Here is a 25,327-nt window from a genome sequence, read left to right as displayed (position 1 = left end):
TATAAATAGGGTATATTTTTCATTTTTAAATTTTTTTACCATTTTCGTTTGAAGACTTTCGGAAAGCAAATTTTTCACTTTTTGGCATCGTAAACCGGAACACTCAGAGTAAGTCTTCCGGTTCACGTAATGTATACCGGAACACATGCCTAAAGAGTTCCGATTTGTTGCCTTTTGGGGCACTGAACCGGAAGTCTTTTAGAAAGTCTTCCGGTTTGGTTTGTTGTATACCGGAAGTCTTTCTTAAAGACTTTCGGTTTGGATGGTCTAAACCGGAACTCTTTTAAAAAGTGTTCCGGTAGTCATCAATTTTTTTTTAATTCACCGGAACTCTTCTTTGAAGTGTTCCGGTGCATTTTTTTTTTTATTATTTTATTTTATAATTTTTAATAATTTTTTTAAAATGCCAAAAGGGATAGAATGGGAATTTTTAAAAAATTGTAGGGGTATGAGGCTAACTGTAGGGGTACGAGGTAAAATTTTCAAACTATTTTGAGTGAATTGAGATAATAGCAAGTTGGAACCCAATATGGACCTGCTCATCTTATCTAGCAAATCATGGGCCAAAGTGTTTTGGACTTGTATTTGGTCAAATTTAGAATAAATAACTTACCCTACATCCTTAGAGTTGAGATTTTTACTTATCACTCTCATACTTAAATTTGACACCTCCACAAATAATATACTTTTACTATATTACTCTCGTCATATTGGATTTTTCAAGCCAGCTACCATTTTTTTCTAAAATATACACTTTTATCGGATTTTTCATCAAAAATATGCATTTTTTGCCAATTTTTTTGAAATGTCTGACAAAAAATCAAAATTTTCATGCATTTTTACTAAATCTTTAAAAAATATATTATAAAAACTCATGTTTCCCATGCATTTTTATCGAATATTTTGAAAAGAACCGGTAGAAATGCATGTTTCTATCAAATATTTTGGAAAGTCCTGTTAAAAAGTATACAAGTATACCAGTTTTTTTGAAATATCCGGTAGAAGAAATATTTGAGATTGTTAATCAAATTTTTTTGAAATATCTGGGAAAGCCATGTTGATTTTCGAATTTTAAAAAAATTCAGTTGTTTTTTTTTCTCTATTTTTATTTTGCAGTGAGGACTAGAAGATCGAACGAGACAAATGCTTTTAGGCATCGTGACAGAGCTGTAATGAGGGCTTGTGTGAGAGTCGATGACGTAGAGTAGCTAGAGTTGATGGATGGGCCAGAGATGTTGCTAATGAGTCGCATGTTGATGATGTGCATACAACAGTTGAGGATGTGGAGGACCGAAGTCATGATGATAAGAAGATGGTGGTCGAGACAAAGTTGACCCATCATATTAAGGCGGGGGGCTTGGCTGATGTGGAGACTCCTCAGGCTGTTATAGAGGTGACTCCATATGAAGGTTATTGCTCTATAATATACGAATATGGATGTGTTTGCTACAAATTATATGGAGGTTACTCCTCTGATTGATACAAAGGTTATTGTGCTTGTTATAAGTGATACATAGGTTATTAATTCGGCTTCAATAGAGCTTTCTATACACACATATGAAGGGTTTTCTGGAGGGCTCAGTGATTGTTTTGTGCTCACTGGATATATCGATCACGTGGTGGACTGGTCCTTGACGATTATGTATATTTCACTATTGGCAATGCTTATTGAGCAATGGCATAAAGAGACATCTTCCATTTGGTAAGATGACAATTACTTTGGATGATGTATCCTCTATGTTCCATCTCCCTCTACCTGGTAGTTCCTTCACTGCTCCTGTTATCAACTAGGAGCTTTCATGTATTACTGTTATATAGGATTTGGGGGTTACTAAGGCGGAGGTGAGAGATGAGTTTAAGGCTAACATAGGTGCTCACTTTCACATATCTTGATTCCAGGATAGGTATGTCAAGATGGTGCAACAACCTATATATGAGGCAATCACTAGGGTATATATGCTACATATTATAGGATGTACTATTTTAACAGATAAGTCTCATGTATATATCGATGTGAGGTATATGTGGTTGTTTAGTAACCTTAACCATTTCAGATAGGAATGGGGATGTGATGCATTGACTATTGTATTTGTGACTAGGCCAACTTTCCAGTTATACAAGTCTATTTCAAGTATAAAAATGTATTATTTTTTATTAATTTAGTTCTTGTTTATGTCATTTCTTGATTTCCTATGTTATTGTTCAATGTTGGATATACGAGCATTTTCCATCCATTTGTGAGTGTTGGTTTATTCCTACCACTGCTGGCTCCACACGAGCAAAGAGATGGAAGTATAGGCATGCAGACACAGACAATGTTCTGGAGTACAGGAGGAGGATTGATTCGCTAACTATAGACGATGTCATCTAGACACCCTACGTAAACCAAAGAGTGCATCGGGAGTTTGATGACACTTCTCTTTTTTTTTGTTATCCGCGATGGAAGACCTTAGTGTAAGACCCCAATTTTGACCCTAAGATCCCTCATGCAACCTCATCATATGTATTAGCATTGGGATCACACCTTGGCATCCTCCTTACCCCTCTTTCATTGGGTTTGTTTTAGGAGAGATCACCAAGCACCATGTGATTGTATCATACTTGTATATTATCATTTTACTAACCAAAATACCAAACATATGTCTTTTCATTTGCCTAACTCTTTTGTAGGTAGGGCATGATCCCCATTTGATCTATCAAGTTCATATCTAGGGTTTAAAACCCTCATGGCTAAAAGTACAATCAAGGATTGATCCACAATGTCTCAAAGCATCATATATGATCCCCAACAATCTCTAAATGTCATATTGATTAAGTATTCTTCAAGAGTTTGGAAGTGATTTGCCTTGGAAATCCTAGTTTGTATGGATATTTTGAGTAACTTCTTCAACAAGCTTCCTCACCAATTGATCAAATTTCTCAAGGTACACTTCAAAATTCATCATCTTATGCATATATGATCTACCATGATCCTATAAAGTCAAGAGAATTGGAGGTTAGCAAGTTGGTTGATGGTGGTTGGCCAGATGAATTCATCTGATCAAAACTAGGTCTCCCTAGACCCTATCTCCTACAATTTTCACCATATGAAAATTATTTCAAGCGAAAAGTTACTCTAACTGTCATCCCAAACAACTTTCATGTTGAGACCTAGAGCTAGTTTTGCTTGGAAAATCATTTTCTATGTTGAAACATTATAGGTCATTTTGTCTAAATCCTAATTTGAAAGTCAACTTCCCAAGACCATAACTTGCTCAATTTTTATGAGATGAAAGATTTCCAAGTTGCACAAAAAAATTCAATATGTCCACTTCAACTTTGATGTTTGGAGTGAGAACTAAATCAACTTTTATGAGCATGTGATATGAGGATACATTATAGGTCATTTTTTACCTATACCATTGAAGAAGTGATTTTCCTCAACTTCAAAAATGCATAACTCTATCATTCTAAATCCAAATGACATGAAATTTGTAACCATTTTGAAGGTATTTGAAATAGATACAACTTTGATAAAGACACTTTTCTCATTTGGAGCTCACATGAAAAGTTAAGTAAGGTGGAATATTGAGATATATGACTTAACACTTAGAAAAAGTTTCAACATGTTGAAATTTTCAAACTTCCATCTCAAAATTAACCATGATCCATGTTCCAATTGGAAAAGTGTCCAACATCAAAGTTGTTCCCCTTGATCTAAGCTTTCCAAAGAACCATATTTCATGCATTTTGGATGAGGTTTGCTAGGGCTGCGCATGGTCTTAACAGGTCTGCATCATTGGAGAAAATCAAATGTCCAAAACTCCATTTCACTTTGCCTTGCCATTCAAGCATGATTTGAACTTCAGTACAGTTGCAATTGGATCATAATGGATTGCTTCATGTGCCCGTACACGCCCATGCAAGCTTGTGCATCACATTTCCAAATTTAGTATATTTTCAAGTGTGCAATTATCAATCCCAAATGCTATAAATACCAAGCCTCTAAGCTCATTTCAAACACACCTTGCACGCCAGCTTTGCCCCCTAATTGAAACCCTCGCCATTCAAAGGAAAACCTGAGAATTTCCAACTTGAAAATTGAGTTTGAATCTCACTGTTTGGAGATTCAAAAACTCCAGGATCCAAAGCTTTGTACCATTGCCAAACCACTCCTGCAAGCTCCTCGAGTGTGATCAAGTCAAGTTTGAAGCAAGCAAGATCCATTTCTGCACAGCATTGAAGGTAATTTTCAGAAATCTTCTTCTCTTCGATTCTCACTCAGTTCTCATCAATTCTCTTGGATCTTTGGTTGTCTGAAGTCCTACCAATGTAGGAAAGAAGATTGAGTTGCTTAGAGGTCAAATTGAAGCAACTCAATTGACACACCTCAAAATTCAACTCCTCATATATTTCTATATATTTGGAGTTAGTTGAAATTGAGCTCAGATTCGTGCTCTACGCCATTTTTTCTTTCAGATCATGTCCTCTTTTTTATTTTGGTGATGGTGATAAGTGAACCAGTCCGGTGGACCTCGCCTAAGAAGGTGACCGGAGGTTCAGCGCCGGTGGTGTGCTGGACAGGTTCTGAGCCATTGATCTCATCTGAAATGTTTTAATCCTGAGAGTCAAAAGTAATTACCACGTGTGTGGAACAGTTGACCAAGCGTATGGTGGAATGCGCGCTCATGTCCACTTGATCTGCCACCTCAATTAATGAGGGAGATCAAGTGGTCCACGTTTTTTTGATTTTTTTATTTTTATTTTATTTTATTTTATTTTCATTAATTCATATTAGTTTTAATATTGATCCAAAAAATATGAGAGTTTCACCAAAAAAAATTAAATAAACTCTTCTTTCATATTTCGAATTAAAATTATTTTTTGGATCATTATTAATATTTTTTATGATTTAATTAATTTTGTGAATATTTTAAATTGTTTAAAAATACTTTTAAGTCTCCAAAAATTCTGAAAATTTTTCTCCAAGGTCCTTTGACCTTGTTTGACCTATGATAAATCTCATGGCCATTTCTTTGGTGCTTTGATGAGATTTTAGGAATTTGACAAACCATATTTTATTTAATGCATTATTTTTAGAATTTTTAAATTGAATAAATGTCAAATAATTGTGTTGAGCTATCTTGATGATTGGTATAAGTTTGACTTGTGTTGTTGGGCCTTGGTCAAGATTGATTTGACTTTGTTAGGTTAAGATCATTGGATTTAGGGGATTGATGGAATGTACATTCCATCTCCCAAAATGAATGAATGATCTTAATTTGGTAAATGTCCTCCTTTGACCAATTTGAGTTTTGATCCATTCCCCTCCATCTTCATCTAATTCCCCTTCTTTATGCATCCATTTCATTTGGTCTATGATATCTCAAGGTCCTAAGGCTAGTTGATTGAAAAATCAACATAAGTATGGATGAGATTATGTCACCTCTTTTGCATATTCTTTTTGTGTGTGGTATGTTTCATGAGCATAGTCCATTATATTATGTCTCTAACAACATTAACACCAAAATTCTATTGCTCGGCCTCAAATAGTTGTAACTTCTACATAAGTCCAATTACGATTGCTTAACATAGCGCTAAATTTTTGACACAAAAAGGCATAGCATTCTAGTTAGTGAGATTGTAAGTCTCCCCTCTTTCATGGTATTATGTGGAAACTTGACCTTTTTTCCTTCCTTTGGAAGATGTCTTGGTTCAAGGATCCATGCTTGTGATAAGTGGGTTGAGTGTTCTCCAAAGAATGACTTAAAATGAAAAGCAAAAGCAAGAACAATACTAACTCCTAATTCATTAACAACTAACATTTAATTTCAAGTCATTTACTTTTAATGCAATTTAATTTCAAGTCTTTATTCATTTGCCATTATTCATACCATTCTAATTGTTTATGTTAATGTCATTTTCACTTTGTCCACTTGGACCATATTGTGTGATATATCTTGTTTGCGTATATTTTGTTTGTTTGTGTGGTCTTTGACCATTAATGTACATAATAAGAACAAAAACCCTAAAAAACTTTTGTGTAGACTGTTGGTTTGATCTTGGACAATTGGACTTAGAATCTAGGAAACATCTCTATGCAAAAGGACTTGGCCAATGCCAACCTTCATGTAACCAAGTGCTTGCGATTTGAAACTTCATCTGATACATTATGAAAGATCCATATGAGTTCATCTACAGCATGGTCATTGTTGGTGTAAGCCCTAGAGGCCAATACTTTTGGTACTTGTATCGAATTATTTATTAATAATAAAAGGTTTTTTCTTTATTATGTTTGTTTCATAAAGTCCCTAGAATAGCTAGTTTGTTTAATGTATCAAGTATGACTTAATCATGAGATCACATTAAACATAAGGACACTATTCTTAAAGTATCCGTAGTCGAGCTTTATTGTGAAGTGAGATAACATTAAAGCATTAAGACTATTATGTATATAAACTGATGATTACATCTCATGGATCATGGATAAGGAGTTATCAAGTCTTAAACATAGGTATGAATATTAAGAGTAATATTTATACCGGATTGACCCGCTATGAGAATACTATATAGAATGTTATGCAAAGTGTCATAAGTTATTCTCATAGTGATAATGGTGTATACCACTCTTCGACCTGAAACCACTATGGACCCTGGATGTAGAGTTGAGTGCTTTATTGCTGATCAAACGTTTTCCGTAACTGGATAACCATAAAGACAGTTGATGGGTACTCCACGAAGCATGCTGAGGGACATGAGTGACCTAGATGGAATTTGCCCATCCTGCGTAACAGGATAAATGTCTATGGGCCCAATATTGAACTGGACAAGGATGACACGGTCTATGCCTTGTGTTCAATATAGACATAAGGGCAAAAGGGTAATTATACACATAAGTATTATCACAGAAGGATTTGTCAGATCACATGACATTTTCGTGTCTTTGGTAGCAGTGATGTGTTGCTAGATACCGCTCACTGTTTATTATGTTAAATACATGATTTAATATAATTGTCAATGCCGCGAAAACCTACAGGGTCACACACAAAGGACGGATTGATTAGAGATAGAGTAACTAAGGAACACCGTAAGGTACGGTGCACTTAAGTGAGTTGTAGAACATCGTAAGGTACGGTGTACTTAAGTAGAATACGAAATATGGTAAGGTACCATGGGCTTAAGTGATTTTGGGCATATTATAAGATATGGGCCAAAATACACTTAAGTGGGCTTTTTGGCTTGAAGCCCACACAAGTGGTTCTATAAATAGAACCCTTGTGCAAAAGCATTTATTGCGGTTGCATTTTTTCGTTTTCTCTCTCTCTCTCTCTCTCTCACTCAAAGCCTTCATTCGTACCAGCTAGCACTGAGATTGAAGGAATCCGTTTGTGTGGACTGAGTAGAGACGTTGTCATCGTTCAACGTTCGTGATCGCTCCGTAGATCTGCATCAAAGGTTTCAATCGTCACAAGAGATCTGCACCAAAGGTTTCAACCGTCACAAGAGGTAAATATTCTATCACTGATCATGCCCATTCGTAAGGATCTCTAAAGGAGAAAATTTTAATTTCCGCTGCGTTTTGGATCGCAATTCTCCTTCAATTGTGAAGCTGTTATTTTGAACTTGTGACTTGTGGAATTCATCTGCTACATGGGCAATTTGAAGAAGATCATGGAGTGGCTAAAGCTTGGATGTGGCTATCTTTATTTGATGCCTTACTCTTCAAGTTAATATTGTATGCATTTTTTGTTTCTTAATTCTAATATCCAAGGGAATTTGGGGTTTCTATCTGACATTCTTGTCTATTGGATTGCTACCCATCGGTCAGATCTTTTCAACTCTTAACTTTTAAATTTATGCTTAGGATTAGTCTCTTCATCTTCCCCCCATATATTTAATTTAAAAATCTCTCCCTCCTTTTAAAAAAACTTCTTTGCTTGTGCTTGTTCTTTTTCAAACTTTGACCACTTTTGCAAGTTAGAAACTTTGGCCTTATTCCATTGCATTTTCAAACTTCTTTTCTTAAATCAAACTTGTAAATAAACTTAACTATACTTGACTTAAAATTTTCAAAAGCCAAAAAGAACTAACTCATTCAAACCATTTTCCAGGCCCTTGTGCCTTTCAAACTTAATTTTTGATTAAAAGCAATGCATCCATTTTGAAATTTGTACCACGAACTACGAGGTTTTGATCCCTCATTTTTATGTTGGTACGTAGGCACAAGTCCGAAGGTCTTGTCAAACACAAAAATATAATTAACGAATTCTTTTCTCATCCCCCCATTCCATTTATTTATAAATATCACTTTGTACAATATACATATGCACACAAGAAAGGGCTCCCTAGGAGTACCTAGGACACTTTGGATGCTAACACCTTCCCTTTGTGTAACCAACCCCCTTACATGTAATCTATGGAATTTTATTAGCTTTGATTTGAAAACTTCTTATTTTGGGTTTTGTTCGTACTTTTCCCTTTTCCCTTGAAAACAATAAAAGCACTGTGGCGACTCTTGTTATTTGATGTCTAGCTTATCCATAGCTTGATGATCATGAATTTATCGCTACACTTAGTAGCTAAAAACTTACCTGAGAGATGAGTGTGATAGTTTGGGCATGTCTAGGACATCCCACAACCAGACCCTGGTGTTCCATATAAGGGCATTGATAGATGGTTTGTGGGTAATTTTATCAGCTTTGCCTGTGCCATTAGAGATCATGTAATAAAGGTTCAGTTCCCTACGCAATGTGTGGATCGTTACTTGGAGTGATACCTTAATGTATTACACTCTCACATCATCCCACATGTTTAGCATGGAAATTATAATGGATCTTCCGATTTTATGGGACCTTTGGATGGTGTGCCACCGCCTCCACCGCGTCCACCTGATGTGGCTAACCAGCGGCATCTGCAGATGATAGCAGTCATTATGGATAACCTAATGGGTTTGGAAAACCTAGATGACGAGGTTTATACTTTGGAATTGCATACCTTATACATAGTCCGTAGAGGACCTATGTAGACATTTTTATTATTTTTATATTATTTGTATATTATGTGTATTATTACTCAAACATTTGCATCGTATAATTTATTATATAACACTTCATCGCTTTCATTATTGCAAGATGAACATAACTTAACACATTACAATTAACATAACTTAACACAGATAATTACTTAACTTAGTAATAATAAATAACAAGAACCTAGACATACAAGATGATTATGGATATTTCAACATCTTGATTATGTCATCGACAAATCTAGAAATTTTCACATCAAACTTGATCGGTCCCTTTGTTATCCTACGATGATATGCTCTCCACATAACCTTCAAATCTTCATCAGCCTTCAACTCAATGTGGTTATATTTTACCTTTCCATCAGTATCAATGCAGGGCTTACACAAAAGTATTGGCCTTTAGGGCTTACACCAACATCCAAGACATACGTAAACCATTATAAGTTAGAGGTTGGCGCAAAAAAAAGAATTTTTCTGGGCCATAAATGATGAGTCAATTGATTGGCATAATGCTCCAATCAATTGGTTGGACTAAAAATAATCATTTGGCTTGTTTTACAAGGCAAGAAAACATATATAGTCGTTGACACTCATTAAGATGTTGTCCTAATCGTTCACGGTGCATTTTTTCACTAACCTAATTGATTAGTGAAGTGTTAATCGATTGGCAAGAACAAAAAAATTCCATAATTTTCTGACAATTCTCAAATCATCTAGCATGACTTCAAGACATTTTTAGAAATATTTTCTTGTGAAAGTGTGTGTGTGTGTGTGTGTGTGTGTGTGTTCGCACGCGCGTGCGTGTATGTGTTTGTGTATATGTGTCTGCATGTGTGTCTATGTGTGTGAAAACCCTTATGCTTTTACAATATTATTCACTCAGACGCATCAGGGCGAACTTTCACACACTTCAAGTCTTGTCAGATACTTTATTCTTCTAGACACTTGCTTGAATTTTACTTTGAGATATAGTTTAATTTGTATTCTATTTAAATGTCATCATTAGAGAATCAAGGTTCTCAAATCCTATTGATTTGGTTGCATCGTTTGTCGTTTTATGCTAGACTTTAGCTGTTTTCATCAAGAGCTAGTTTCCATCATCAAAAGCATGTCCATCTTCAATAGAGCTTCCTTGACCAGTAACCTGTAAAACAAGGTTCCATAGACAGTCCCTCAATAGTGTCCCACTTTATTTCTATTCCTTTGTCGTTCATCACCTATTTTTCTAGTGACACAAGACAATGGCAATCTGATAGTTATAAGATCATCACACACGCGACAATGATAGTGTGATAATGTTAAGCCTATATATAAAATACACATTAAAGTTGTAGTCAACCTTCATACAAATTAACTCAATATGTGATAGTTAGGATCACACATAACTAAAGAACATTATTGGACAAGCAAAATTCAAAAATGTGGTGTAAAAAAATTAGTATGCATGTGTAAAGACTACACAACATCAGAGCGTAAAAGCTGATAATTTAAGAATATTATGTCATGGCCCGAAAGATAACATCCGAGTGGTGTCTCTGGAAGTTACCATTCGGACGCCCGCACCCTAGAAAGCTACAAACAGAGCCTCAACCCTAAACCCAAATCTAGTCAATCAACTATATATAAAGAATGCAATGAAGATAAACTCATTAAATCAAAACTAAAAAAGAGAGGAAGATATGTTCCTAACCAGATATAATGTGAAGAAATAAAGAGTGTGTCACTGCTTGATTGTTAAACCAACAACAAAGTGTGATAAGGGATAAGGGATTGAAATTGATTAACAGAATGTGACGTGAGACTGAATGTGTTAGAGTTGCGATTGAAATACTTTAAAATAAAGGGTGAGAGTGATTAAGAAACTGGACGAAGATGTGAGACTTTGGAGTATGATATTTTTTTTTAAGTTATTAAATGATGGAAGTTTAATTCATGTTATATTAACACAGGCTCCAAAAGTTAATTTTTAGATATGATGTGTCCGGATGTTATTTTCTAAACACACCCCTTTGATTTTATTGAGTAAGATTAAGTGAAAAATAACTTTCAAAGAGAGACATTTTTTAACTTTCTTAAGATTTGTGAAAAAATACAATCCTCAAACTCCCTTTGACATGGAGAGTAAACATGTTCACCTTACATGTATACCCAAATCAAGTTCAAAGGAAGCCAATATCGACCAACTCCAATGCCTTGTAACCTACCTGCACTTCCAATTGCTCACACCTAAAACCTCATCATCACCCTCAACCCACCCTTACATACGAGTCCTCAACTTTCTCACATAATTTTCCTCTCATCAAATCACCTACCAAATTACCACCTCAAAGGACAGTATCATGTGTTGATTGATGGTTTTATTTGTTGTTGATGATTATTGGGAATTATGGAAATTCATATATAATGTTTCTAACTATCAATCAACTAAATTGAATAGAACAATTGATTAAATGGTTTATTACTAGTTAAATGTTTAATTAGTCGATATGATTAGTTAGTCAATAAGCACTTACTAAATTTGTTAGCTATTTAAGTTTTTCTATGGACTTTCACATTTGAGTTCACAACTTAAATCAATCAAAAGCTAACATTTGCATTGCATTCTTCTTGCCATTCCTAATCTATGAATGATTTCTTTCAGTCTGTCAAAGCTGCTAACATTCATCTAACAATTTATTTAGTTTATATTGCCTTACAACTAATTACACCAAAAAAGTTACTAGTTGTATAGAGATACATCATGGCCTTTCATATTTGAATTCACAACTTAAATGACTCCAACGAAGAAGTCCCATCAAGGCCTTTTGCGAAATAATGTGCCAAGAAATCTTTAATAGTAGTGTCTTTGTAGATCGGTGGATTTTCTTCCGAAAGCAATTCCTTAATAGGACCATAAATCTTCGATGCTCCTTGAATTGGTTCATAAGAGTTCACAAAGAAGCTTGCAAGAGAAATTCTTGAGCCTATGTTTTGTGGTAAGACTCGGTGGAAAACACTAACAAACCTGTCATTTGTGATAAGCTGCAACAATATAAAAGAAATTGATAAAATTGTTGCGACGTAGAACCAATTATCAACATCAATAACTTCATACTAGGCTTCAATCTAATGAAAAGAGAGAACAATAACTATAAAAACTTACCTGTAAAAGATCTCCAATGTTTACAACAAGAGCTCCATGTATCGGAGGAACGTTGACCCATTTACCCTCGTGAAGAACTTGAAGACCACCAAGTTGGTCTTGTAGAAGTAATGTGATGAAGTCAGTATCAGTATGCTTCGAAGCGCCCAGAGTTAATTCAGGTTCGGGACATGGTGGATAGTAATGACCTAAAATAAAGAGTCCTTCAGCACAATGCAAGTCCTTGAGGTAAGAAGGATCAAGTCCTAGTGCCTCTGACAGTAACTCAAAGATTTCGAAACCCAAATCTCTTATTTTCTGAGAATATTCAATCACAATATCTCTGCGAGTATGAATCAGTTCGTCAATGGTTAAAACAATTCAAATGGATAGAATCCGTAACTAAAATCCACTTTTGAACTTTTGAACATGATTACATGCCATATAGTTTAACAATTGTAAAATCAAGGAAACTTGATTGTATTGTACCATATTTAATAGAATAGCTGCAAGGTCAACTCAAATAATTCTGATATTTATAGCATATATGTTAAATAATAAATGTTTAAACATATATAACCATAAATCAATGTCTAGTATACAATGAAATCTGATTTACCTGCATATTGGTGGTAAATCTTCTGATTTGAAAGGATCAGGAGCAACAGCAAAACCAAATGTATCTCTCCAATTAGCAGCTTGGCCACTAAACAAGGTTCTATTGGAGAAATACGCAACTTTTTTCTTGATGTCTCGAGTATAAAACTCTTTTCTCACATCAGCATCTTGTTCGTGAAACCTACGGATTCCATCAATCATTTCATCCAAGACAGTGATGGGAATTCCATGATTAATCACCTGAAAAAATCCCCAATCATGGCAAGCACTTCTAATTTGGTCAATTACCTCTATACGCGAAGCCGGATTGATGTGTATGTCTTGGAAGTCTACGATGGGAACAGTCAAATTGGAGTCACTAGAGTTTTCACCGATGTCTAATTTTCCGGTATGAAAAATGCGCGGGATCTTTGAAACCCCAGACTCCACCAAACCTTTGACACCTATTTTTGAATCATCAAAAGCTTTAACTTCAGCTTTTCTATCTGAAGTGAGATCAGTGGATTCCTCTAATTGGTTTGTGTTATTTACTTCCATACTGAGAGGGAAAAGACAACAGCAGAATAGCACTATTTTGCCTCTAACAAAAATGTGGAATTGAAGTAGAGAAATGGACAGGAAGGAACATTCAAATAGGATAGGCAGAAAAGACCAATCTAAATCAATGATGCAGCAGCCATGACTAAGTAGCCAATTTTTTGTTTTTATATAAATATAAATAAGATAAGTTTGAATGTGGAATATAAATAGAAAATAATGAGGACTCCAATTTATTAAGGACAGAATAAAAACATGCTAGTTTGACTGATATGTATGATTAAAATAAAGTTTGAGAAAAGTAATACCATAACTTACACAATGTCACACTTTTAAAACAAAATATCCAAAATGCCATACATTATAAATTAAATTAATTTCTAATATACCACACTTTTCAATTTTTTAAAATAAATTAATATCAATCAACCACTGAATTGGCGGATATCTTCTTATTGGAATTCATTTTGATAATCAATTAATAAGCTTTCATGTGTTAATATGGAATAAGTTAATTCTCCTCAATATTCTTGTTTTCTCAACTAGTAAACAAAACTAAAGATCAAAACTTACAGAAAAGAAATGTAAAGATCAAAACTCAAATTAATAAAATAGGAAAAATAATATCAAGTTCCAAGTGTGGCTTCTAATAAAAGTGTAACAAATCAATATACAAAACCATAACCGGGTTAGGAATCAATATCATAGATTTTAGATCAACTACCGTGGGAAAGTCAGCTTCTGAAGTTCAAGGAATGGGTGTTCAGAATTATTTTATTAACTTTCAATACTTGAACCGGCTTTTGCCTTCGAGTAAACACCAACTTCCATATCAGCTGAGCTGCCAGTAAACAGCTGTGAAGAATAGACACCGGTTTTCTTCACCTTGCCTGGAAATTCCTTGCTTAAATTACCCCTCAAAGAAATGTTTTTTATGATGCGGTTTCGATTTAGTAGGAACATGGCATTGTGTGGCGGTGGATGCAGAGGCAGAGCTCCTCCGACACAATCGCCTTCCTCTGCACAGTCCCGTGTTCTTGAGGGTCCATCCTCAGTTTCTGAGTTAAACTTAGGAAAACCACTCCTCGATCTTAAAACAACTCGTTGATCAGGAGAATATTGCTCCTCTAATTTGACACACACGGGGCAAAGCGGTTCAATTTTCCTTGCCTTTGATGTTGTCTGCTCCAAACACTCAGCATGAAAAACATGACAACAAGGAAGAACCCCAGCTGCAGGCATGTCTCCGCTTCTCACAATACGGCGCAAACTCCAAGGTGATCTTTGCGATAGAAATTTTTCACACAGGCCGCATCTAAATCCAACTGAATGAGTATTTGGATAAGAATGTGTTTCTAATTCAAATGACTCAGTCACATCTACAGAATCCTGACTACTGCTGGCATTACTTGAGCGCCGGCTGCCTCTGAGTGAATTAGAAGTATCAAACCGTGTATAATCTGGAGCAGCAGGATCAAAGGCATCCCTAGTAGTTGTCAGGTCTGGAAATGACAAAGGATGAATGGGTTTAGAGATGAAAGAACGGTGATTAGAGAAATTCCTCCGAGAGGACAATCGGGAATTTGTAGTAGACTCGGACTCGCTACTTTCTGATTGGGTTGAAGTGGAGCCTCTATTGTTGGGATTTTCGGAAGTTCCCTGCACATATTTCATACCTGTTAGATGCCTATTTATTGAAAGAAACTTGCATGACAATATTGCCAAAACAAATACAATTTCATTTTAATAGTCCTTGACCAAAAACTTTACCTCCTTGGCAGGTGTAAAAGAGAGCCGGCCTAAAGGACGAGGATCTATCAAACATAGAAATGAAAAGAAAGCAGGTCAGTAAGCAGAAATAACAATCAACAAGTTCATATTGAAAGAATATACTACCAAACCAAGATGAGCATACCAGTTTATTTAACTAAAAGCATCACCCAATAACCTTAGACATACAAAGCCAAACAATCGCAGACAAATTAATATTTAAACCACCACACCAGTGAAAGCAAATCAATAAATTAGAAGAAATCATTATCAGATTCTGTACTATGATGCCAGATTTATGAATTAACGTGTTTCATTTTCTTGCCATCTTACATAAAACCTGTAGATTCAAAGAGATACTACTTCAGCCATCTTATTGGAGTAAGCTCTATATCTCCATACAAAATGATTCAAAACAAATATTGTTAAAACTCCAGAGTCTACCTAAAATCAGGAGGGCGTAAAATATCAAAACGAAAGAATCGTATATCCTATCGAAACCACAAAATTGTACTTATACATACGCACTTAAGTAAAATGAAAGATAAAATCTCTAATAACAACATTAAATAAGCCAAATAATCATATCCAAAACATAACACATAACTTAATAAAAGTTTTTAATACAATTCCACACAAGTTCATAATCAGTCTACCTCTAGAAACTACAATTCTAGATATCTTGGATAATAACATTTTGAACTGCTTGAGGTGTTTCTATCCCCTAATTAGAGTGATGTGCTTTGTCAATTCAGATGAGAAGACAAGCATGGGGTTCATTTACAAAGAAATAGACTGGCCTAAAGAAATAATATGAGTTCATTATCTTTTGCTCAACTTCGTTTAGAAACTAATCCAATTCTTTTCCTTTCTTAGCTACACTTGCTTCTAGAACAACGTTGTCAAATATCGGCCAAGGCAGCGCCATGGCAGATATTTTGACAACCACCACGGCCAATATGTGAAGGATGGCAGCGCAGTGGCATTTTATGACAGATTTTTGTCATTCCTCCATCGATAAAACTGTTCTGGAAAGCATTGATCAAAGATGAGATAACCAATTGTACATGATTATGAAGTTAAAGCATGAACAACATATTTAAAAATAACAGTGTAAACGTTGAGTAATTAGTAAGAATGATGTCCAACAAAGGTAAATCTAAGTTTTTCATGGTAGTGTAGCAACCACGTTTGGACTTCAAAACAAAGACTCCAACACAATGGTAAAATCTTATGGAAATGGACATCCAAAGCTGTAAATGTTCACAATTCGTTCGTCAAGCTTTACATGTAGCTCATCCTGTTAAACTACTCACTACTTAGAGTGTCTTTTAGATGATAAGGGTAAAAATGATTTTTATTTTTAATGACCCAATATATTATGTTTCAATTGATTTTATAATCATTTAGGTCTATACCAAGAAAATGAACCGTTTAAAAAAAAAGTGACATTTCACATTTGTAATATCTAATTCAAGAATGAACAAGAAAAAGCTAGTTAGGAAAGCTATCTACTATAACATGACAAACTGCCAGACCTCTCATTTAAGAATATTGTAGGAGATAGGGAAGAGAAGAGTATAACTGAATTTGGGCAGTTTATGGAAGCTATGGTTTAGAATCTCTCAGTTATGTTTTATTCACTAATTGTGTGTCAGTTATGTTGGCAGTTAGTAAGAATAAATTAGAAGTGAGCATAGTGGGTTATCTTGGAATTGAGTGGTTAGTGTGAGAGACCCAACTCTTGAACATTTGGGAGGGGGAGAGGTCAAGGCTCTTGAAACCTTGGAGAACAATTATCCTAATGTTGTAATTAGTGATTTTTGTGTTACTCTCTGTACTTTAATTCTGTTTGTATCAACAAATATCAGAAATTGTTCCAATTCTATTTAGTAAAGAACCAGTTTCTATCGCTTTCTTTTTCCGGATAATGTAAATTTTGGAGAATGATGAAAATCCAAATTTGTACCTGGACGCTTCAGTTGGAAATGATTTGGCTCAAATTGCAGAATCTAGTGGTAATGGTGGCACTGACAGTGCAGTTGCAAATTATTTGGAGGATCCCAATGCTGATGTTAGAAAAGATAGAGCCTCCATTGATAAAAATTAGTATCATATATCTATCTGAAATAGGTGGTGACTAATGTCCTACATATCTAGAATTATAGTTTCTAGATGAATTGACCGTGAACTTATGTTGTGGGATTGTATTTTGAACTTATGTGGAATTGTATACTATGCTTTAAATCTTAATCTTGATAACCTATGTACAATTAAGTGGAAAACAAGAAGGAAAATATGAATGAAATCATAAAACACTTCATTATTCTCTATACAAATTTTTTAAAATAAGAAGGAAAAGTTGCTTTAGTCCTTAAGCAAGAAGTCGTCCTAAAGCAAAAATCCGTGTTTAGCACTTGAAACACAAGAAAAGTTGCTTTAGGTCCTTGTTAATTTGGTTGTGCTCTTAGTAATGCTGATATTTGGTCAATGTAAGAATTAGCTCCTACTCTAGGGGCAAAAATAAACATGGTTCAAATATTAGAAGAACTAGTTTCAAGATAGAAAGACCAATATTACAGGGACTAAAAACAAAACAAGGACTAAGGAATTTATTCATATGTTTCAGGGATCAACACCCAAAAAAAAGAAGGTTAAAGACTAAAACTGGAGAAGGTGTACATTATAGGGATGAAAATATTATTTAAGCCGTGTAATTATTAGTGAAAACAAAAAGTAGATGCAGAAAATGTTTTATCAAACAAATATAACTATCAAGACTCAATGTGCTTGGAGATTAAATTAAAGCTTCCATACCCTAAATGGAATTGTCTATCACCAGAAGAGCATTTTGTTTCTGAAGTTTATTTTATTTTTAACTATATGAGGTATACAAATCAAACCTATGAAACAAATAACACAGCCTTATCAACAAGAACCAACTTAATCTTTTAAAAAACTCCTTCTACTTCGATAAGGAATAACAGCTACATGCACAACTATCAGCAATCCATTGCTGGCTTACAGCCACAACATATCTATAGTCCAGTTTCTCTATATAATGAAGGGTTAATAGGTATTTTGCGCACTACCATATAGGCGAGTTTTGAAAAATCCCCCTGTAAAAAAGAGTTTGAATTCGCCCCCTGCCATATGAAGATTCTCCTATTTTTCCTCCTCAAGAAATTTATCCATCAATAACCCCTGCCATGTCATTATTTTTTATAATTAAATTTTTTTAAGAGGCAAAACAGGGGAATCTTCATATGGCAGGGGGCGAATTCAAACTTTTTTACAGGGGATTTTCAAAGCTTGCCTATATGACAGGAGCAAAATACCTAAATTAACCCTATAATAAAACACATATAAAGGAAAATTTGAGAACATAAAGCAAATCACATACAATTTTAAAAAGGAGAAAACTCAGATGCATTTCCATGGGTATTTTTCTCAAAATTTGTTATAACCAAAAAATTGTGTTTTAAGTTAAGAACTATAGAAAATGCACCTAAGTTTGGTGCTTTTAGAAATTCATATATTAGGATTTACCTTTTCTGATCACAGCCTCATAATCATCAATACTTATTTCTTGTATTGCTGGAGGCACCCACTGAGGACCCTGAGAAAGGTCAGACGGACAACTGCTAAGTAAAATTCCAGTTCCATCTGACACGGAATAGTGAAGATCATATAGATGGTTGCCTCTGACCAAAGTCATACTTTCTTTACCATCTGATGATGTAGAAGACCCGTCATAGAGCTGATCATTCAAATTATAAGGCAACCCTTCAGACTGGAATCTAAAATCCCACCTCGATGGAGGTGGTGAATAGCTCGTGTTAGTTCTCCAGTAAGGCTCATGCGAACCCAATGACCAGTCCCTACTGTCTGCACTTGATCCATGTGGCCGTGAAGCCACACAACAAAGTGACCCCGTTTTAGCTATTTTTTTCAGAATACCACAATAAAACCCAGCCCCCAAATGCTTAAAATACAACCTATTTTAGTAACCAACTAAGTCAGTATTTACACACTCCAGTATATGCTTTCAAAGCAAGTCACAATTGCATTTCAAAGACTACCGGCATATCAAACAGACACCAATATTAAACTCCACTAGCAACACAAGTGATTCACCAAAAAAATCCTGCAATCAAAAGAATAGCAATTAATGGCATTCAACATCTAATAAACTATCCAGTCAAAAAAATTCTAATAAACTTAGGAGCTATGAAGCACGGATTTCGACATGGTCACCACGACACTGACACTCCGACACCGATAATATAAAAATGTAGGACACTGACACCCTTACATATATGATAATATTTGAGTTTCACTGATTCATCTATTATTTAAAAAGTTAAAAATATTCTAATCAAAAATGACATTTTTAAACCTTTCTCTGAATTATCAGACACTCATTCAAAAAGTGTCAAAGTAAAAAAAAAATCAGCAAACAACACAGCATATAATAACAAAAAAATTAAACTAATTTCATTAATTAAAACAAAAGAGCAATAGAAATAGAAAATACCAAAAAATAAAAAATAAATCAATTTGGCGAGAGTTACCGAAAGAAAGTGTGATGATGATGATGATTTGGTTGTTGGATTGAGTGATTGTAGAAGCGAGTTATGTTAGGAGAGGGGAGAGTGAAAATTGAAAACCCTAAGAAAGAAGAATAAGGAAATAGGAGTGGAAGGGAGAAGAAGGAGAAGAAGAAAGCAAAGTGGTTGCACAGCTGGCAACCGCTACTTCTTCTCATTTTGATTTTCTTTCATAAACGATTTGAAGTTTAAACGCGCCGTTTCTACTGGTCGATTTTTCTTCTCTTTTTTCTTTTAATGCTAAAGTTCTTTTTCTATACGCTTAGTGTTTTTTTGTAAGCAATGCTAGTAATAATATATTTAATAAGAACTTTGTTTTGTTTTATATAATAGTAGTAATTATGATTATTATTATTATACTAATAACGAGAGGCAATAATTTTGTTGGTGTAATCTTATCTTATCAAAAACGATAATTTTGTACGTCACCAAATTAATAATGTTTGATCAACTAATCTTATCTTATCATTTGGATTTATTTTTTTAAGTAAGAAGAATTTTCAATAATTATAGGTTGATAATTTGTAATTCATATATTTTTTTAGCTTTAAATAGTCTGTTGTTGGTGTATTTTTATTTTTCATCTTTGTATTTTTTTTATAAAATTTTTAAATATATTAACTTTTATTTGGTTTTAATTTTTAAAGTTAAAATTCATAGATTTTCTATAAAAAAAATTTAAGGATTTTAATTTTAAGAATTAAAATCAAAAATATTTTAACATTCGGGAATTATTTTAAAAATATAGAGAGAGATGAAAATAAAAAATACGTCAGTTTACCGTGACAAAAAAACTATTTAAACTTATGTTTTATTTTTTTAAAACAAAATAATCCATATATTTAAAATAATAGATCCATGTCCCTTTTTAGTTAAAGTAACATTCTGTTCTAGTATTAATTTTTAAATTAGATAGTTTCGTTTTTCTAGAGTAGTATTTTGCCCGACAAAAGAACAATGGACAAATTATTATCCTTCAAGAAGCAATTCACTCTATGCGTAAATCTAAAAAGAACAAAAATTGACATGGTGTTCAAAATAGATCTTGAAAAGGCCTATGATCATGTTAATTGAGATTTCTTAGAATTTTATTTGAAGCGAAATGGATTTTCTCTCATAACTATATAGTTGATTATGCATTATGTAATTAGCTCCTCTATTCTATTCTTTGGAATTGGAGACGTCTATCAAATTTTGTTCTAATTAGAGGATTACAACAAGGTGACCCCCTTTCACCCTATCTCTTTGCTATTTGTATGAAATTCGTGTTGCAGACAATCATCGGGGAAGTCAATGAAGACTATTGGAAACCTGTCAGGTTATCTCGAAATGAACCCCTTATATCGCATTTATTTTTTGCAAATGATGTTCTTCTTTTTGCAAAGGTTTATAACTCCTAGGCAAGGACCATTTGTGGTATCTTGAATCGTTTTGCCATCTTTCTTAAAGTGAATGTTGCTAAATCAAAGGTGTTCTTCTAAGCTACCACCAAGAGGAGTAAAATGGATTCAACTGTCTCTAACATAGGCATCAAGTGAACTCTTACTCTAGAGAAATTCTTGGGTTTTCCTATGTTGCATGGTCGTCTTCAACACAAGGACTTTGAGTTTTTAGAGAAGAAAATCAGTCAGAGCTTAGCATCTTGGCAACATAAATTGTTAAACAAGATTGGTTGCTTGACTCTTGTTAGATCTATCTTGAACTTCATCCCAAATTATTATATTAAGTGGCTTTATTAAGAGGATGGCTAGAAATTTTTGTGGAAAGGTAATTTAAATTTTGATGTGCATCTCATTGGCTAGAATGAAATTGCTAAGTCCAAAAAGTTTGGTGGTCCTGGGATCTGAAAAGCAAGAGAGGTAAATACTTTTATATTGGATAAACTGGTTTGGAGTCTTCACTAGGATTTTGATTCCCTATGGGTCTAAGTTTTTAAGCATAAGTACATTAGTGAAGAAATGTTTCTTAATATGAAAATGAAGCCTGGATCAGTTTCTTGGAATGCAATTAAAAAAGCTCTCCACTCTTAAAGATGACTTTGAATTTAGATTGGGGAATGGGAACACCTCTTTCTAGTTTACCAATTGGTATGGGGTAGGAAAATTCATAGATAATGTTATCTATGTGGATATCCACGATCTGGAAATGCAAATAAATGATGTCTACTTGGATGAGAATTAGAACTTCAATTTATTACATACTAATATTCCTCTGAGTATTTATGACCATCTGAAAGCACTCCCCGTTTGTTTGAACTATATGGTGTTTGATCGGTTAACTTGGAAAGGAAATTTATATGGTGTCTATATTGTTCAGGATGGTCATAATTGGCTCGATAGACTAGAATTTGTTCATAATACAATAAACAACAACTATTGGAAGTGGGTGTGGCATATTCATGCTCCTAAAAGGTGACATTCTTGTTTTGGACGACTTTACATAAGTCCCTTCCTATGAGATCAATGTTGTGTCATTGTGTTATGCTCCAAACGGATCTCTGTCCTAGATGCAATCAAGACGCCGAGACAACACTATATTTCTTGAGAGATTGTGAGTTTTCTACTCTCTTTTTGAAATCTACAATGGGATAGTTTATATGATTGGATTAGACAAGGCGCCAGTGATGGCTTTATCTCTTTAGTTGTTTGCTGGTAGTTGTGGTGCGCTAGAAACAAATTATGTCTTGCTAATGAAATGGTATCTTCCTATACGTTGAAACTAATCATAGTGAATTATGCTAATTTGTTAGCTAAATGTCTTCTCAAGCATAATTTGTCTCATTCAACGAGAACGATTACGTGGAATACACATAAAGGTAGTAATATAATTTTGAATGTTGATGGCAGTAGCCTCGGTAATCCTAGCGTCTCTGTTTTTGGTGGATTGATTCGAAATTATGGCGGTACTTGAGTTCACAGTTTTGTGGATAATATTGGTTCCAATATATTTCACACTAAGCTAATGGCGATATATCATGGTTTACGTATGTCCTGGGTGTTGGTGTAAGCCCTAGAGGCCAATACTTTTGGTACTTGTATCGAATTATTTATTAATAATAAAAGGTTTTTTCTTTATTATGTTTGTTTAATAAAGTCCCTAGAATATCTAGTCCGTTTAATGTATCAAGTGTGACTTAATCATGAGATTCCATTAAACATAAGGACAATATTCTTAAAGCATCCGCAATCGAGCTTTGTTGTGAAGTGGGATAACATTAAAGCATTAAGACTATTATATATATATACTGATGATCACATCTCATGGATCATGGATAAGGAGTTATCAAGTCTTAAACATAGGTATGAATATTAGGAGTAATATTTATACTAGATTGACCCACTATGAGAATAATATATAGAATGTTATGCAGAGTGTCATAAATTATTCTCATGGTGATAATGGTGAATACCACCCTTCGACCTGAAACCACTATGAATCCTAGATGTAGAGTCGGGTGCCTTATTGCTGATCAAACTTTGTATGTAACTGGATGACCATAAAGACAGTTGATGGATATTCCACGAAGCATGCTGAGGGACATGAGTGACCTAGATGGAATTTGTCCATCCTGCATAACAGGATAAATGTCTATGAATCCAATATTGAACTGGACAAGGATGACACGGTCTATGCCTTGTGTTCAATATAGACATAAGGGCAAAAGGATAATTATACACATAAGTATTATCACAAAAGAATTTGTCAGATCACATGACATTTTCGTATCTTGGATAGCAGTGATGTGTTGCTAGATACCGCTCACTGTTTATTATGTTAAATACGTGATTTAATATAATTGTCAATGCCGCGAAAACCTACAGGGTCACACACAAAAAGGAAGGATTGATGAGAGATAAAGTAAATAAGGAACACCGTAAGGTGCGGTGCACTTAAGTGAATTATAGAATATCGTAAGATACGGTGCAGTTAAGTAGAATACGGAATATGGTAAGGTACCATGCGCTTAAGTGATTTTGGTATATCAAAAGATATGAGCCACATACACTTAAGTGAATTTTTTAGCTTACATCCCACAAAGTGGTTCTATAAATAGAACCCTTGTGCAGAAGCATTTGTTCATATGAAAATTTCATTTCTCTCTCTCTCTCTCTCACTCACTCAAAGCCTTCATTCGTAGCAGCTAGCACTGAGACTGAAGGAATTCGTTCTTGTGGACTGAGTAGAGACGTTGTCACCATTCAACGTTCGTGATCACTCCATCGATCTGCATCAAGTGTTTCAATCGCCACAAGAGGTAACGATTTTATCACCGATCATGCCCATTCGTAAGGATCACTAAAGGAGAAATTTTTAATTTCCGTTGCGTTTTGGATCGATATTCTCCTTCACTGAAAACTTTCCATTAAAGACTTAATGTTTTATTCTGACTCCAGATTCGCTATCAAGATTATCTCATAATTAGATAATGTTTGACATCACTATGTTACGATTCTCCAAAACATTGAAGAGCTTCTCACTAGGAAATGGCGGATTTAAATAATTCATACTCTTAGGGAGGGAAATGTTTGTGCTGACTATCTAGCAAAACATAGAATTGGTAATGATGCAGCGCACCGGTCTTTTACGAAGCCTCATGTAGGAATCATCAATTTCTTGCTAGTTGACACTAGTGAAACTTTATTTTCTAGATAATTTATTGCTTTTTTCTTTTCCTTTTTCCACTTATACAAAAGAATACCCTTTTTGGATTGATCTTGGATGTACATTAACCTTTTTTCAATTCGAATTTTGTTTAAGGACTTGTTCAATATAGTGAATGGGTTACTCACACACTCCGACGAAATTTTAAAATAACTTTTAAATTAAAATTCTAAAATCCTGATGTATTTAATACACAAGGCTTATCTGGAACATGTTAAAGCTAGTGTTTAAAAAACTCCGAACTTTGGATTCCCTATAATAAGTTATAGAGATTGAAATGTGGACGCGTCTAACACATCACACACGTATGTCCAATCTCAAAACCATATAATTTCAAAATACTATGGATTCTAATGTCCGAATTTCCTACGGAGGTTGGAATCCAAACGCTTTTGTTTAAGTATTTGTGTCTTTCTCTCTCACTTTCCATTTTCATTTATGCAAACAAAGCAAAGCAAGAGAGCTTCTCCTCATTTGTGTTCTCCGAGCTTGTTCCATCATTTTTAGTATTTTCATAGCTTTTACTCTATTGTATTTAAGCTTAACATCTTTAGTTAACTACAATAAAAGTGCGGTGATGACTCTGGTTTTATTGACGTCTAGCTTATCCATAACTTGATGATCATGAATTTACCGCTACAATGTTCTACATCATTGCATTTATAAGTTACTCATTCATTTTCCTTTTTTGATCCATACAATGAATTTTGCAACTTGAAGACAAGACAAGATCAAACCCCCATCCCGAGCAACAAAGCTTGATATTTTCTCTGTATAAATCTCCTCTTCTAAATCACCATGTATAAGGGATTCTTGATATCAAGTTGGTATAAATACCAACGGCAGATGGCAACCATAGACAAGAACAAACGAATTGATGTCACTTTAGTAAATAGAGAAAAATTAGCACCATCATCCAAGCCATAATTACGAGTATATCCTTTTGCCATCAATCGAGCCTTCAATCGATCCACATGCCTCTTGGGCCCAACATAGACAATG

The 25,327-nt window shown here is 34.4% G+C and overlaps 2 protein-coding genes across 2 annotated transcripts; both read right to left on the bottom strand.

Moving 5' to 3' along the window:
• Positions 1 to 11,580: 11,580 nt before the first annotated feature.
• On the bottom strand, positions 11,581 to 13,463 carry LOC127119490 (1-aminocyclopropane-1-carboxylate oxidase homolog 1). Its single transcript, XM_051049727.1, has 3 exons — positions 12,748 to 13,463; positions 12,150 to 12,471; positions 11,581 to 12,028 (listed from the first exon to the last, which is right to left on the bottom strand). The coding sequence occupies exons 1-3, from the start codon at positions 13,281 to 13,283 to the stop codon at positions 11,768 to 11,770; spliced, it is 1,119 nt and encodes a 372-aa protein (XP_050905684.1). The 5' UTR covers positions 13,284 to 13,463; the 3' UTR covers positions 11,581 to 11,767.
• Positions 13,464 to 13,866: 403 nt separating this feature from the next.
• On the bottom strand, positions 13,867 to 19,056 carry LOC127119489 (uncharacterized; the record flags this gene model as incomplete). Its single annotated transcript, XM_051049726.1, has 3 exons — positions 13,867 to 14,942; positions 15,054 to 15,097; positions 18,603 to 19,056. Coding segments are annotated over 3 exons (1,380 nt in total), but the record flags the coding sequence as incomplete, so codon positions are not given.
• Positions 19,057 to 25,327: the final 6,271 nt, after the last annotated feature.

This window comes from Lathyrus oleraceus, chromosome 2 (assembly GCF_024323335.1).
Source record: "Lathyrus oleraceus cultivar Zhongwan6 chromosome 2, CAAS_Psat_ZW6_1.0, whole genome shotgun sequence".
Lineage (NCBI taxonomy): Eukaryota > Viridiplantae > Streptophyta > Magnoliopsida > Fabales > Fabaceae > Lathyrus > Lathyrus oleraceus.
The sequence above is the reverse complement of the archived record's forward strand: the minus strand, read 5'-3'. Positions and strand labels throughout refer to the sequence as shown.